The 16964-nt window shown below is 35.0% G+C and overlaps 1 protein-coding gene across 1 annotated transcript in view; it reads left to right on the plus strand.

Moving 5' to 3' along the window:
* Positions 1–685: 685 nt before the first annotated feature.
* Positions 686–16964, plus strand: part of LOC144436177 (tubulin polyglutamylase TTLL7-like) — a 41463-nt gene continuing 25184 nt past the window's right edge. Inside the window, exons 1-2 of the mRNA XM_078124888.1 lie at positions 686–789; positions 14706–15213. Coding sequence (XP_077981014.1) covers positions 15129–15213 — 85 coding nt within the window. The 5' untranslated portion in view covers positions 686–789; positions 14706–15128. The remainder of the gene's footprint in view (positions 790–14705; positions 15214–16964) is intronic.

Here is a 16964-nt window from a genome sequence, read left to right on the forward strand (position 1 = left end):
ACTACCCTCTTCTACCAAAGACAGTACAGTGACAATACTAGTCAGTTGTGGTAAGAAGAATTTAGATGGTCCTATATATATATATATACAACAATTCAATCTCATAAATAACTTGCCAAAAGAGCACGTTATCAGAAATCCATGTCAGAAACCAAGCACCAAATGCACCAAAACTGAACTTTAAGCATGGCGCCCTCTAGTGGTATATTATGACCATCCCGCGACTTGTTATTTATTTATGTATATATTTGCAAGATGTTTATGAGAAAAGGGTGATTTTGATGATAAACGAGTCCATGAGTGATTGCTATCAGGAGTGAAAGATTAAGTAATAATTTAAGTATTCATACCGAGGACATATTTCCCATTTTGAATACATCACACAGATTTTAAATTTAATACACGCAATCTCGGCATACAAATTATAATGTAGAACAATATCATCAGAACTGTTATTATTTGCACAGCTAGAACATTACGTCAATCAGGGAGATGGTCGCAGGATATTAATTATTTGATCACTTCATTGAATGTGAATACCATAACCGAGAACTGACAAAAATGTATAACATCAGTTCGTCGTCAAGTGCAGCCGTTGGCAAGAACGCAGTCGTTGTCAGGGTCGCCTGAGGTAGTCACGTGATACATATTAGCATAGCGGTTTTCGAGGTCTGAGACCGCTCGCTCGTAGGACTCTGCAGGGTACAGTCAGTACAGTTTGACACGTCTGAAAGAACGGTGGATTTAGCAGGGATGTGTCGTTTTCTTCGTACAGGGAAAATACAGAAAGTAAGTACATTATATACTAAACGTCCGAGTGTTTCAAAACCTATATTCAAATAATCTTTTTCGTAATGTTTCTATTATTTGGTATGTAACGTTAACGTTACACTACAGGACATCCCATCAAAATGGCCGTAGTAAACGATCGGTCGGTCGGTTAAGCGCCCGTCAGTGGGGTAATGACCTTGCCATGAGCAGATGGCATGTGTTTACTGTAAACTATCACTGATTCAATGGTTACCTTTCGACCAATTTAAAAGATTTCAGCGTAGTGAAAGTCGTGTATTTCTTGTTAGGCTACGTCTACCGTTCGCTGAACGCCGTTGGTTATCATTTCTGTTTACACGTAATACACGGTGTGTTGTACCATGGAAGTATAACCCACTGTGGGTTATACTTCCATGGTTGTACACACCGACTGTCGCTATTTCTAAAATTTACGTTCTCTGTTTTGTTTGTCTGCGTGGAAAGCCCGCATCACACCACATCTCTCGATTTGATCTGAAAGTGTTGTTTGTTCATTGTGTGACTTGGTAGTTCGAAGTTTTATTACACCAAATTCTAAATGTGTGAATTACCAAGCTGTCTTTTTATTCTGTTGTTATTGATAGTGTTTTGTATTGGATATTGTCTAGTGTTCATTGTGAAACTTTTCTCTAAGTTAGATATCTGAAGTTAATTTTCAGACGTGTGAATTGGTCCTCGGGTGAAATACTTCGTATTTGGTGGCAACTAAGAAGTCATGGAAAACGTTACCATACAAGTTTCACCTTTTGGTATTTAATAATTAATGACATTCTTACCACGAGCTGTGAATGATGGGACACACTCTATCAAATAATCTTTGTAATTTTTTCTTATCTGAGCATTTATAAATTTCTTGAAACTAATTAATTGAGGTGAATGTTTATTTGAAAACAACAGACATGAAATAAAAGTATTTTAGGAAATATGAGTCTGTGCTTTTTAAAATCATGGACTTTGAATTAGTGGGCTCACAAATACATCTCCATGTCAAAATGAACCATACATATATCATTCAGGTTTATTCACAACCCAGTAGTTTTTTCCATCATAATGCCACCAACAAATCCACCAATTTTCGAACTGAAGCTGTGAGGTTGATTGGCTAATAGTGTTGAAGTTTGTCCTTCTACAACTAGACAATCTAATATCTGTAGTACAAAAGTGTCATGTACCAATGATGAATGAAGTAATGTAGGCTAGAGACTTGGCCAGTCTGTGTCTGTCTTACTCAAGACAATATTGTTCACTAGTATAACCGAAGCCAACATGTCGAATCAGATAGCTGAGTGTCTAGGCTAGAGGTATTGCTGAATTAGAATTTTGTCAAAACAAACTGCATAAAAAACCCTGAAATAATTGTCTTAATTTTGTCCATAGCATTTTATTAAATTGTACCTTTAACACAGTGACAGTGTGGTATGTTATGTACTGTCCAATATTACATTTTGTTTTTAACAATGAAAATTTCCATTCCAGTGTGTATTTACATGTTGTCTTGTTGCTTGGAATGCCATTCAGAAGTGATCAAAAACAAAGTTGTTTGAATTTAAATCCCCGACCCTTAACCCAGAGACACAGAAAACATTTGGCATACATCTATGTCTGTGTGCCACAGGTGTTGGATTAAATTCACTAATCTGTGGTGAGAGTTTTTTCATTTCTTAAGATGTGTGCTGAATTTTGTAAATATTGTCCCCCTGAAGGATAAAGCTATTGAAGTAAAGAATGGAAGCTTAGTTGATAAGTTGAAAAAAGGTCTTTCTCCATAGCAAAGACTTACATGTACAGCCACACAAGTAGCTAAATCCAACCATAGATCCTCCACCAACCTGAAAACCATACTTAAATATCAGATGTTACATTGCAATATGTCACCATTGTTGGTGGATTCACTCCATGATAGAATCATAAATATTGTCACCCTAACACACACAGTAGACAACAAAACTAACTGCACATGATTGCAGAGTTGTACCACTCCATTACTCTTGTAAGACTTGAAATACAAATTGTAAATACATCTACCAGGTATCCTTTGTGTGAGTCCTGTTTATTTGATTATATATGAGCTACCCTGAATAAATATATTTTATTATTTTCAAAACTTTCGACTCCTAATCAACAATTTTTGTATGTGACATTTCTTTGTATTTGTACTGATGGAAAACAAGGAAGGTTACTGTGCATTGTGAATAGGATAGGAGATGACAATACAATATTTATATGTATTTGTGTCAGACAGCACTCTTTTAACTTTACAGAAAACCCTTGGCATTTCAAAAGTAATTGTAAGATGGACATTGAGTCCAATTGAAAACATCTAGATGTTAATTCTATTCTGTAAGTCTTCTATTTAGTTAGTACTATTGTAACTACCTTTTGTTTTAGTGTGAATTGGACAGGTAGGATTTAATTAAATGCACACTGAGTTTATTTGTTAATTTGTAGGCCATTGACTACATTCTACACAGTATGTGCATGACAATGCAGGAACAGTTGTCAGAGAGAGAGAGCATGGAAGTATGATGGAGAGAGTTGCAAATAAGAGATGCACAATGCAGAAGTTGTACTAATTATGATGTAACAACATCTTCTCCATCTTTATGTAAAGCTATACCCAACAAGTGTAAGAACTCCTTTCCTTTCCGTGCATCATCCGAAAAACATCAATCATCATCATTTTTTATCTTGTCTGAAAATAAAACAACTACCAACTTTATAATCCACATATCTTTGACATTTGTGATGAGGTACTGACATGCTCAAAATGTAGACTTTGACATTTAGAATGCTTTTAGAAGTTGTCCCATAAAATTTCAAGTGATTTATAGAAGTACAATTGACCTTAGATATTGAGAGTTTTAAGTACATGTAATCCTAATGTCAATACCCTGCTTCAGACTGAGGGGACAGTGAAAGATTAGTTTTTTTTAGTCTAAGATTAACCATTTATATGATTCAATGTATGGACAATTAGTGAAAGATTAGAATCGTTTGACTACTGGACTAGACCAAATTTGTCTGTGTGATCATGGAAGTATAGGTGATACATCCATGATTTGATTGACTCTAATTTAATTTGTTATGATAATGACAAGCTATTTCTAATGTGTAAATCTCTAAGCAATGTATACTTGTGGTCTGTATCTCATTTGTGGGTTGTGTCACCTTTGTACATCACAGTGAACAACAACAACCCCCCCCCCCCCCCCCCGAATAATATTCAACAGAGATTTACACCAAATATGTTTAACTATAGACTTGTCTTTTAATTAGATTGTAGGAATTCTTAGACGAGTTGAGCTCACTTCATGCACATGGTATGTGTAATAATTAGATATTGTTCCCAATATTTGTCTTTGTTCAACAATGGAAAATAGTAGTGACCTAAGGGGCCTTGTCACTATGAGTTTATAGACGAGTAGTGAAAAAACCCTTAGGTTCTGAGTATTTTCCAGCTGAATGAAGAAAACACAAGGGAATAATTTTACCTCCTCAAGCATAATTAGTGAAAAATAATGTGATTTTGAATGTTTTGACTTGTATTTTGAGCATCTCATGACCCATGGCAGTGATGTAGGAACACAGGGTGTTGTAATGTAGACCAGCGTCAACCTTTGTATAAAATTCATATATTCTGTTCAAAGACGATGACTTAGCTTGTGTATGGTATAATGGTCCTTATCTTTTTTCAACCATTCCATACTTTATGCTTAGTTACTAGTACAACCTTTCAAAGTTTCTAGGCATAAGATGTAGTAGGCATAACATTAACTATGCCTTTAAAGTTTAATGTGACGGCACTGAGAACGACTTTATTAATGTCTGTACCTAACGTTGGATTAAAATTCTGTAGCTAGGATTTGTATGACTGGATACTAATAGGTTTTGCTATCTAATATTCAGGTTAATGATGCTATAAAACTAAGGCATAGTGTTGATGTCCTCAGCAACTGAATTCCTGTCTTTTGTTTCTTAATGAAAATCAATACCATAAGCAACTGAATTCATGTGTTTCTGTACCTATCATAGCTAGAGTTAATCCTAAGTATAGAGAAAGTGAACTCTAGTCCAGTTCCCCAGACTGTAAAGTTTCTGTGATAAAACAAGGTTAAAAGTAAAAATTATATTAACCATGGAATGTTTACCAGGCTACTTCCTCTTAATGCTGTCTGTTGTTTCACAATGGACTCCAGTTTATTTAAAGTGAATACTGTATTCAGTTGTCATTTTAGTTCTGTAAAATCAACATAATTTGACGAATGTAAAAGTCTAAATCTGGTATAATGTAGCTATCCTTCACTTGTCTGTGTTGTTTCAAAAAAGGGTTTTACTTTCTAGTCAGAGCTGATCCCCACAGAGGTCAAGAGAAATTAGCTCTAAATTTGTGAAAACAACCCTAGTTATAAAATAAAGCAAAAAAAAAATGAAAAAGAGATAAATTTATTTAGTTTCTTTTTCATATTGTGCTTATATTTTGAAGGGAGAATCAGTGAAATACGGTACCTTTGAAACTTTAATACATGTAGGTTGACTAGACTGTTATCAGTCATGATAACAACACTGTGTAGTCAATATAAAACTTACTAGCCCAGAGACTTAGCTGTTGGGTTTGACAGTACTGTTTACCTCATACATGGTAACAGTAGCCTGTGATAGTGAACACACAGCAAGTCTAATGACTAATATTAGATTTAATTTGTGTATTGTACCCAAGGAAAAACCTGAGAACTTTAGGTAGACTGTAACTACCTAATGAGTTTGAATTCAGAAAAACAAAACACCAGTCAAGTACAGCCTTGTCATTAACCTCCAACAATCATTTTTTTCTCTTGATAACAAAGCCTTTTGTCAATGGTATCCTTAGATTAATAGTCAGACTGACAGACAATAATATTTTTCAAACCACACACCAAGAGATAATGTAGAAACAAGATCAGGGGAACTGCATTAGGCTTGAATTTTAAAACTATAGTATGCTGTGTGTTATATATTTTGTTGCAGTCTAATATGGCAGCATTGTCTTGTTAAAAAGTCTGTGGTACACAGACAGCCCACGTCATCTACCCACCCTTATTTGCATGCAGACATGCGCACACACGTGCACATGCAGTTGTGCATACACACATACACACAGGTTCACAAGCTTGCATGCTAACATAAATGCAACATATACATGTACATGAATTAAGAAAATTCTCTGCTCTTTTTAAAATATAATTAAATTCACATGGAAAAGTAACTGAAAAGTCATTTTGTGACTTTATATCGATTATACTTTTTATATATAGTTTGATTCATTTATCAAATAACAATTAGCAAATCCAACACTGAAATGCCTTCAGGCTTTACATCATACATGCTGAAACTGTTGTAGAAGAAACATCTGCATACTAGAACAGATCTAGTTGTTGTCATGACAATGTCATATCAATTTGACTTGTGGTTATCGTATAATCTTGGTATCATGACAACCTTGTGACCCGCACATAATGTTTTAATAAGATGAACAGCTACACTATCATGGGCTGATAATAGATTTTACATATACTCATACAGGAACAGACTTTGATCTTAAAGAAGTAGACAACAGAACCAGACAACAGCAGAAAGATTTTAATCATCAAAGGACGTTAAATAGAAACTTCACAATTGCCGTTGTCAAGTGCCCCCCCCCCCCCCCCCCCCCCCCCCCCCCCCATGTAGATATTAAACAAAGGATGACTTGTTGTTTTGTCGGTTATCACTGGTAAGTAAAAGGTTATTGTCAAGAAATGTTAAATTTTAACTTGTGACTGTATAAGGGAGTACTCAATAGACTAAGTTATTGTTGAGCCATATTACTAGTGTTAGGCTTCTAACCACATTAATTGATACTATCATGACACAGCACATCATACATAACTGACTACATTTGTATTAAGTGGAACTGTGTTGCCACTCAGCAAATGAATTAACAAATCTATCAGTGCCCTACGGTATGAACATTCACATTTCGATTTTATCTTAAAGGGGAATGCCACTTCAGGAAATAAAGTCATTTTCATAAATTATATGGGTTCTGGCGAGTCATATCATTATTTTACATCACCTTCAATTACTTGCGATTTCAGAGAAACAGCAAGTTGATCTTGTACTTTATAATGTATCTTTGCTGTGGGAAATTAACATCATGGGGGGTCTGCTGATATAATATATTCAAGTTACACAATGAATATTCATGAGAGATTTTTTACACAGAAGGGTACTGACACTCAGGACTCATGAATATTCAGTGTGCAACTTGAATATATTATTTCTGCTGACCAGCAGTAGCTCATAGCAAAATATATCTTATCAAGGCACAACAAGATCAACGTGATGCTTCTCGAAAATGGCAAGTAATTGTAGGGGATGTAGCATAATGAAGTGATTTTGCAGAACCCATAGTTTCTGAAAATGTCTCTATTTCCTAGAGTGGCATTCCTCTTTACATGTAACTGTTATTCCAGGAGGTACCAATATTGAATTAGTGTTGATTTTATTCTGATTTGCTAGGTATGTGCATATACTGGTAAACAACAACCATGTGTTTCAATTACTTTATAAGCTGTACTGGTGAAATTTTCTTTTTTCAAAGAGGTCATTGGTATATGCAAATTATGTGATTAGTATGTATGATTTCCTGTTAAAAGTGATCAGATCTAGCCATTGCTCATAAAATCCATCTGTGAACCACATTTCTTCCATTATGGATCATATGAAGAGACAACTCAAACATTACAATTCTTCTTATACTATGTTTAGTACAAATTACAGTCATGACAAATGATATTTCATATTAAATGTCATAAAAGTATTGATATGTGGGATACTTGTCAGAGTAAAAGAATTACAAGTATATGATATATAGCTATTGCCTGAGGATAAATTGAATGATGTGTATGGATCCAATATCACCTGCGGTCTGTACAGTGACATTAGTTCCTGTGGGCTGTTTGTATGTAAATGATGCAGTGGACAAACTCTCTGTGAACTTTATATTAGCACCTGGTAAAGATAGTACTTGAAAACAGAGAACAATGTTTAATAACTGACTAGGTGGGACTCATTCCAACTTAAAATAAGAGAAGTGTAACTTGGTTATTTAGTCCATTCGATATTGATTATTTAATGTGTGAATATTCTAAAATAATAATTCCAATTTATGTTTCGATCTTATTGATGTACTATATTTCATACTACTCAAATATTGATTGAATACAGAAATGTTACCATGCACAATGACAATTCTATTTTTTCTAAATTGTTTATTTTGTTTGTTGCTATAGAAATTGATTACTTTGAAATGTGGTGTTGTACACTTGTGTTTTGCCAGGTGATCTAACAACTATGGCAAATTATATAAATGATTGTCAGTTCTGTAAATTACATCTTTACACATTTATTCAATGGTTTAAAAGAAACAAATATGATTTATTTTTTAATATGCAAGTCATGTACTCAAAGGTTAAGTAGTTTTAAGATAAAACACTAAACAATCTGTGCTGTCTTGAGTTCTGACAGTACATGTATTTTGAGAATCAATATTGAATGATCACTACAGATTGTGTTGTGACAAATGTAAACATAAATGAAAGTGTATGCTCACTAACTAAAATTAGCAGGAAATAAGGAACGTGTGAAATGATTGTTTGGCACAGACCAGTTCTCTTTTGATGTGTTGAAAAAAAAGAAAATAAATGGAGTAAATGAATTATGGTGTGTTAGAAGTGGTTGTGTACTTTACTTGCTAAGAGGTGAGAGGTTGATAAGCATACCGGTACTTCTTTACATTTCTGATGTATTAAACCTAGGCAGTTAGTAGTTGGTGCAGCTGCAGCTTAGAGTAGGTCATGCCCTCTTACCCAAGCTGAACAAAACAACAAAAATAACCATTGTTCTGTTTTTGTGAAGGGTTCCATTCTTACATCATCATGTATACTCAAAATGTATAATACTCAAGAAAATGAGATTTAATTAGTTGTATTTTTGTAGTGCATGATACATGTAAAGTAGGTAAAATCCACTTCTGAGTTCTTCTGTCTAGATGTCATTTCATTTTTAAAAAGTTACATGTACATGTACAGTGTTTATGCTGAGGATGGGGAACCTTGCTAATACGGGAGAGTTAGGTAAATCTTGCATAGATTTTCTTATAAGTATCTTGTACCATAATTTGTCATGTAATTGTACCATAATTTGACCAGTAAAGTGACCTAGAAACACAGGTAAATGTAGGTTTTATCTACTTTAACCACCCTTAGTTGATAACTGTAGTCATTCAAATTCTTATAGAAACAAATAATACGTAGGTGATGTCACATTAGTTATGATGTCACCCTTTTTGTCTTTGTTCAGTGCAGTGTTGGTATTTTATGTTACATGTGTTTATTCTGTGGTATATTCTTTGTGTTGTTAGTGAAGGTGTTCTGTACAGAGTAAGGCGATGATGATATTGTAAAAAACTAAGTTGAACTGGAAAACAATGACGTAAGTTTATTTCAAGAAACATAAAATCATGTACCTGAAATCCCTTCTGCTAGGATAGGCTGTAAAACTATTGCGTGATCAAGGTCCATGGTACTAGACGAATCGAAATGTCGTATTCATTTCCAATTTACCGTTCCAAAGTAACTATATTGTACTGGCCTTCAGTATATAGTGTTTTTTAGAATACAAACATAAATTGTTATACATACAAGTAATAGTATTCAAATTACATTCATAATCGTTAATTGTGTTTTAGGAGAATGATACCATCGGATATAATGTAGATTGTAAAAGCATGTAAATGATGTTGTGTGATACAGCCCTTGAGGCTCAAAATTAGCAGTAGTTCACTATTAAAAGGCACATAGACTACTAAACATCATATCTAGACTACCAAATTTATATAGTGGTAGTTTGTTAGATCAATAGAAAAGTGTAACTAAAACTTCATTACAGTAAATCTGACTACCAAGTGTAGAAGTTTGAAGTCCTATAAGGCATATCTTTATGACTGACATGACATGTCCTAGTTAACAGCCTAGCAAGCATTGATGTTGACTTGTGAATTTGACCTGTAGGCTGTACATGGCAGCTAATCTTACAATGAATTGCCTCAAGCCAAAATATGTGAAGGCTTGAGGTGTAGTATACTGTATATTGGGTGTGAAAGAAAAAGAGGTTGGACTTGGTAATTGTGTGTTCTTTGTCCCTAACTTCTAAAGCAATGTTGATACAATACCAACACATTGTTTATGCTTATACTGTGGCCATAAATTCACAAGGCAATGGTTGAATGAAAGACAGGGATGACTTAGGTTGCTACAGCTAAACTAAAGAAGAAAAATAGCCAAGGCAGCTGGAGGTCAGCTATTTTAAGTATCTGTACTTGCGCCACTGACATATAGTTGTATTGTACATAAAAATCTACCTGGGAACATTATGTACAGGTGATACAGTTTCCCCATGGTTGTCACAGCAACCAGTGTAAACAATACTGTTGTGGCTCTTCTATGTATTTGTTCATTCATTCTAATACATTTTATCTTGGGTTGTAACAATGTAGTTATAGTCTGTGTCTGTTTTCATAGTCATCTTAAATGTTTAATCTGAGCAGATGGTGCAATGTTGTGTGCAATGTTGTGTGTATTTACTGGACTGTGAAATGTACCACTGTAGTGTCTGAATGAGATTTGCTTGTATTTAAAGTGTTCAAGTGAAATGACAAATTACACAGAAACTGATAGGTTTTTCAGGAAAGGAATATCTGTTGAGTTTCATATCCAATATTCCCATGTGTTTGTACTGTTTGACGACAACAGAATTTCACAAAAATGTGAAATACACAAAATGTAGGATATGATTTATTGCTAGTAGTGATTTTATAGGCATCATTATTGCTACAATGACCATAGCAATTTAGAATAGAGGTTAGTAAGAGTGAAAAAGGAAATGACAAAATATAATCTAATCACTGAGAGGGATGCTGGTGGTTGGTGGTTGGGGTGGGGGATTAGTCTGCATCAACATGTAAACACAGATTTGGAAGTATTGTATCACCAACTTGAACATATATAGTTATATATATCCTTGAAATGTCAAATAGGGCCAAATTCTTTGCGAACTATCCAAAAATGCTTCAAACGACCCAAAAACGATCAATAAACGACCAAAACATGATCCAAACTAGCCTCATTAAATTGTGTTTGAATGCTCAGAATAGGAACACTATGCATGAAATACAGAGTGACATTTCTTTGAAAATTGACTTTTTGACAATTATCGGTATAAAATCATGTAAAATTGTAACAGAAAAATGACTCAGTTTTAATTCATGCATACATTTGTACACAAAAATTAAACGTTAGCATGTAGAGGTCTCATGTTAGAGGCACTTACCCCTCCCTGGTAATGTGGTATATAGCAACCCAATGGTAGAAGACAAGACTGAAAAGTAAACCTTAAATTTGTACATTATTCATGTTCTCATATGGATGGAGCCACCCATTTTTACACATTTTCCTTTATTGTATGTATTGAATATTTTTATTTGACACAAAGAAAAGAATCCATAGTGTTCATACTATTTTCATAAATTTGTAAAAGCAATATACACAGACTGACTTTTTCCTGTATATTGACATTTCAGTCCCTTGTATCAATATAGCCCATTACTGACTGAAAGAAAAGAATCGAGCATGAAGTTTAACTACAACTTATTACCTTGAGTGAACAGGAGAAGATTACTTCATTTTAATGAAATAGATAAAAGATAGCTTTTTAAAGACATGTACACAGTAAAATGACATTATAATAACCCCTCATTACAGCTAATCTCACCTGTCCAAAGTGTTATTGATATGTCTTAAACTCTTATCTCAAGAACATACTCTCAAACAATACTTATAGCATCTAAATTCCAAGGTCCAATACAATTGCCAAGTACATCAAGGAAAATTATACCGCATTTACAATTCAGTTTACAACCTGTATTCTGTTCCTAGGCATAATTGTTTTACTATCATGTACAGTGCTGTTAGTATTAAAGTAGGTAATATCTCCATGCCAGCCAGATTACCTTGAAACACAGGGTATACTACTAAGTACTAAATTACATTTTATTGGGTTAATTTATCAGTAATGTGTGCAGTTACAGTGTTAGTAAGGATTGGCTCATTGTGAGATACATTTTGTTTGAGTTGTACCAAGATTTTAATTTTATCTCTGTGTTTGTACATATATCTAAAAAACAGGGAAAGAATGGGTAAGATTAACTTTAAGGTGACCAGTCTTGGTCAGATTTCTCTGTGTGACAGAGCTGGAGCTACTTCTCTGTCTGTCCTATTCTTCTTTCCTCTTCCCTCCCCCCTTCCTTCTCTCTCTGTCTCTCTGTCTCTCTGTCTCTCTGTCTCTCTCTCTCTCTCTCTCTCTCTCTCTCTCGCTCGCTCACTCCCTCCCTCCTTCCCCCTCCCTCCCTCCCTCCCTCCCTACCTAACTACCTTTCTCCTGCCATTCTGATGCTACATCTCTATGTTTAGTAAGAATCTCAAGGAAAAACATTAGTCTAGAAGTCAGGGAGGGGACAATTTGTTTTATGAGAAGCCCAAATATCATTATCAGTGATGGATACACATTTTCATGCAGATAAGCACTTTTGGTGTCACTATCTTACCATTGGAGACATTATAATCTTTTTCTGAACTGGCCATAGAGGATGTCCAATTTTTACAATTATTTCCTAGAATGGAAGAAATGTTTTGGTCACAAGAAGCATAAAAATAAAAGGGTCTACAAGGGTGGCAAGTACTTTTTGTAATTTTTGAGAACCCTTTGATATATATTGAGTCACATTCTATACTACTTCATTTCATTCTAAAATGGTATGAAAACAGCCACAAGACCCAACATTCTTGGTGTCAACTTCTAACTAGGTCGTATCGGTTTTTGAACCATTGTGGGGAAAAAACTCTAGTGAGAATACTGCATGTATACATGAGAAGTACCGTAGTACATGTATGATGAGAACAATAAGGAATTGTCCATTGTGTAAGATCTGAGTTATATCAATATTTAATCCTACACAAATGTACAAAAACAGTACATGTCTGTAACTAAACAACAGGAAATAGGTGAAGAAGGGGTGAGAAGACCACAGTTTGACAAGTACACTTGAATTCTAAGCCATTAATCTGTGTTAATGCTTGACAGATTGATGTTGCTGGTGATGGTTGGCATGTACCAGTTCTTCCCACCCACCCAATAATATCATATTCATTCATCTGTCAAAACAGTACTTATCAGCCCTGTAGTTTGCTGGCTTGATTAAAAGCATGTGAATTATTTTCAATAATAGAATATTTGTGAGCTGTTGGTGTTATAGCTAAAATTGAATTTGAAATCAACATGAATTACATGATTATGAATAAATAAATGTTCAACTTTTGATCTTTATTGTAAATCAACCAAAAACTAGCTATTCTATAATTTTAAACCAACTCTTTCATGTTGTAGTTTATTTCCTGAGTCTAACCACTTTAAAGTATGTAGGCTAGCTGTACTAAAATGCTTAATCATGTTCATTTGAATCATTCAGGAGTTCAGAATGTGTGATGAACATACAGATATGTTTGTTTTTATCAAAAGTTTGATACATTGTATGTTCTTTTCTCTAGGCAGATAACCCAGAGACTTAGCTATCTGGCTTGACAATGTCACTTGCCAGAACAGTGACTTGGCTTTCTGGTCTGACAATGTCATTCATCAGAACAGTGACTTGGTTATCTGGCTTGACTATATATGTCACTTGCCAGAACAGTGACTTGGTTATCTGGTCTGTTAGTGTCACTCATCAGAACAGTGACTTGGTTATCTGGTCTGTCAGTGTCACTCATCAGAACAGTGACTTGGTTATCTGGTTTGAGTATGTCACTTACCAGAAGTGACTTGGTTATGTCACTTACCAGAACAGTGACTTGGTTATCTGGTTTGACTTTGTCACTGACCAGAACTGTGACTTAGTGATCTGGTCTGACAATGGTCAGATAGCCAGGCAATCTAAGTATCTAAGTTCCTAGGCAGAAAGTTTGCCATATTTTTCAGCTTCAGATCATATTAGCCAAAAAATATGGCCTGACAGCCTTTATATAGTTTGCATACTTACAATACATGCATAGAATTTAAAGTGAAATAGTAGTCTGGGTTGCAATTTGCTGTTTTATAGTTATGATCACTTACACATATTTAGACACAGCAGTACGTGCAGAAAATACCCTGAATGTGTAAATATCAATGTTAATCCATCATCTCCTCTCCCTAGAATGACTAGAATTCAGAAATTGTAAACAGACAGTGTGAATAGTTTGTGCTCAAGTTGACAGGCTTACAGTTACAGGTAAATTAGAAGTACACATGTTGTTGAAACAACAAACATGTGCAGTGTTAGTTGAACCTTTCATCATTATCCTAGAAGTCAGGTAGTGACATTGTTATTGATGGATTGTTACGAAACACTGTATTGATCCAAACACTGCGAATTGAAACAGGTACCTATTCATCACATTCATGCACTGTTTAGCAGACAGTTGGATAGGATTAGCATTTGTATTGTTTACTGAATACCGTTATATTCACTAAAAGCCAGGGGCTAGGGCAATCAGCATTTTGAGCCTTGACAGTAGTCACCATGTAGAATGAATATTTCACCCCCTTTTCATAGAAAAGGATTGACGAGTTCATGTAATTTGGATTCTCAGGTGATTAGATGTACCTAGTCCATATATGCACCAGAAAGCTAGTATATTGCACTATGTAAAACCCTGCCAATAGGTATTCAATAAATGACATACTTCATGACTTAGTCAGTGATGTCTGTTTTTCTTATTTTACAGGGGCCTTGGTGAGCTGTCTGTTGGAGTAGCACTATCTATCCACACCTAAGTGTTAACAATACAACAACAGAACAGTTATAATTTCAAAACTATCGACAGTTATTTGTGATCACCAAGAATTGAAACTGAGGAAACCTGTGCCTTGGATGTGCTCCTTTATTTGTCCCTGTATGTAGGTTTTGTTGATTTGACACATAACTGGAATGACAAACAGTGTAACTGGGACACCAAGTATGCAGTGTTTGTGTGGGCTTTGACAGAAGAACCTTCCGCAAATATACCGAGACTCAAACTGTTTATGTATGTGAAGCCACAACCTAGAAATACACACTACAAGACTGACTGAGATATTGATGATAGAACTATGAAGACACAGAATGGTTGGTTCTGCAAGATTTACAATGTGACAGCACACAGATCATAATGCCCTCTGCGTCTTCAACTCCAGCTAATAAGATGTCTTTAACAAGTAGTACCTCAGTCTCTTCGTTATCATCTCTTGATAAAGGTAAGTTAGTTACCATAGTAGCCATGACAACAAGTAGTACCTCTGTCTCCTCGTTATCTCTTGATAAAGGTAAGTTAGTTACCATAGTAGCCATGGCAACAAGTAGTACCTCGGTCTCCTCATTATCATCCCTCGATAGAGGTAAGTGTAGATACCATAGTAGCCATGACAACAAGTAGTACCAAGATCTCATCATCTTTTGATAAAGGTAAGTTAGTTACCATAGTAACCATGACAACAAGTAGTAAGTAATTCTAAACCAGTCCTCATCATCAGTGAATCACAACACCAATGTTATATATATCTTACATTTTGTGATGCTTAGTGTTTTGTTTTGAGAAGACTTTACAGGTTTTCTTAAAATACATAAATCAAAAAGATACAAAATTGATCTATAATTTTGTTGACGTATGGAGTAAGCAGTTAAGCGAATACTTGATAATATAGTACATAGAAACAAAATATCTTTATTTACACTGGATACATTTTTTAAGTTTTATTAACTTGTCTCTCAAGAATTCCAGTGAGGGCTGACAGTCATGGGTTCAGTGTTAATGCAGGAGGAAACCAGTGTGAGAAGTACACACGGAAAACCTGTGTTGTTCAGTAGAGATTTCTGAGTGACACTCTTCTTACTAACAGTGAGGCAAATTGAATCAAACCCTGATGAGGGCACTAACACTGACAGCCACAGTGGTAAGAGGCGATTGGTTTAACCACTTAGCAACTGATAACCCATTATAATGAGATGAAAGTTGAAATTGGCATCATCCATGTCTAATCTTGTTTCCTAAGAATGGGTCAGTAAAATTTGCTTTCTGTGTTTGAAACCAACCTTTATCAGAATAACGGTAGTGTCAATTACCTAATTGTTGAACTCTTTGATTTGTATGTTATCATGATACCAGAGGTATTCACCCTGAAGGTGTCTGGGGGATTTTGTTTTGTGATTGTGTATGTAAAGACAATACTAAATTTTCCAAATTGAACAGAGTGTCTAGTAGTAATACCATTTTAGTTTTAATTTATCTGTTGATTTACTAATGCAGCATAAGTAGAACTCTTCCAATGGTGTTATGTGTACAGCCATATTGTACGTAGACTCTTTAACAATAGTGGAGTTTTATTGATGAAAATAAAAACAAGTATAGATGAAGAAAGGACTTTATAGTGGTAGAGCCATACATACAATTCATCACAGTGCAATGAATTGATCGTCTTGGGGACACTGTCCTTGGCGTTTTTATGACATAGACAACTCCCTTTGTCAACCTTTTGCCTAGAGATGTTAATTGTTAGGCTATACTTACAATACCAGCTTCAGAATGTACAATACTCCCAGTGGAAAGCATAATACTCCCAGTGGGAACATCTGTTGTAGAGTTGTTCTTGAAGGTATTCAGATTTTCTGAGAGGCCAGCCTTGTGACGCTTTCTGTACACATTCATTATTGGTTCTTTAATAGATCAATGATTTGTCACACAATTATAATCTTATAGTTCTGAATATGAGTTTTGTTGACCAAGGTTGCACTGAGAAAGCACCGGTGTGCCAAAGTTGCTGTGCCAAAGTTGCTGTGCCACTGACGCACAACAATTCATTGTGACACACCAAGATTTTGCGTTCCCCATTCTCGTTCCACTTGTATATGGTGACTCACAAGAAATCAAAGTTTTTATCATTTTGACCTACCGCAGCAAAATAATTGCTTTTCACTTGCAGCACACAACCTTGCACATTAAAATTAGATA

The sequence above is a fragment of the Glandiceps talaboti genome, chromosome 6 (genome assembly GCF_964340395.1).
Source record: "Glandiceps talaboti chromosome 6, keGlaTala1.1, whole genome shotgun sequence".
Classification (NCBI taxonomy): domain Eukaryota; kingdom Metazoa; phylum Hemichordata; class Enteropneusta; family Spengelidae; genus Glandiceps; species Glandiceps talaboti.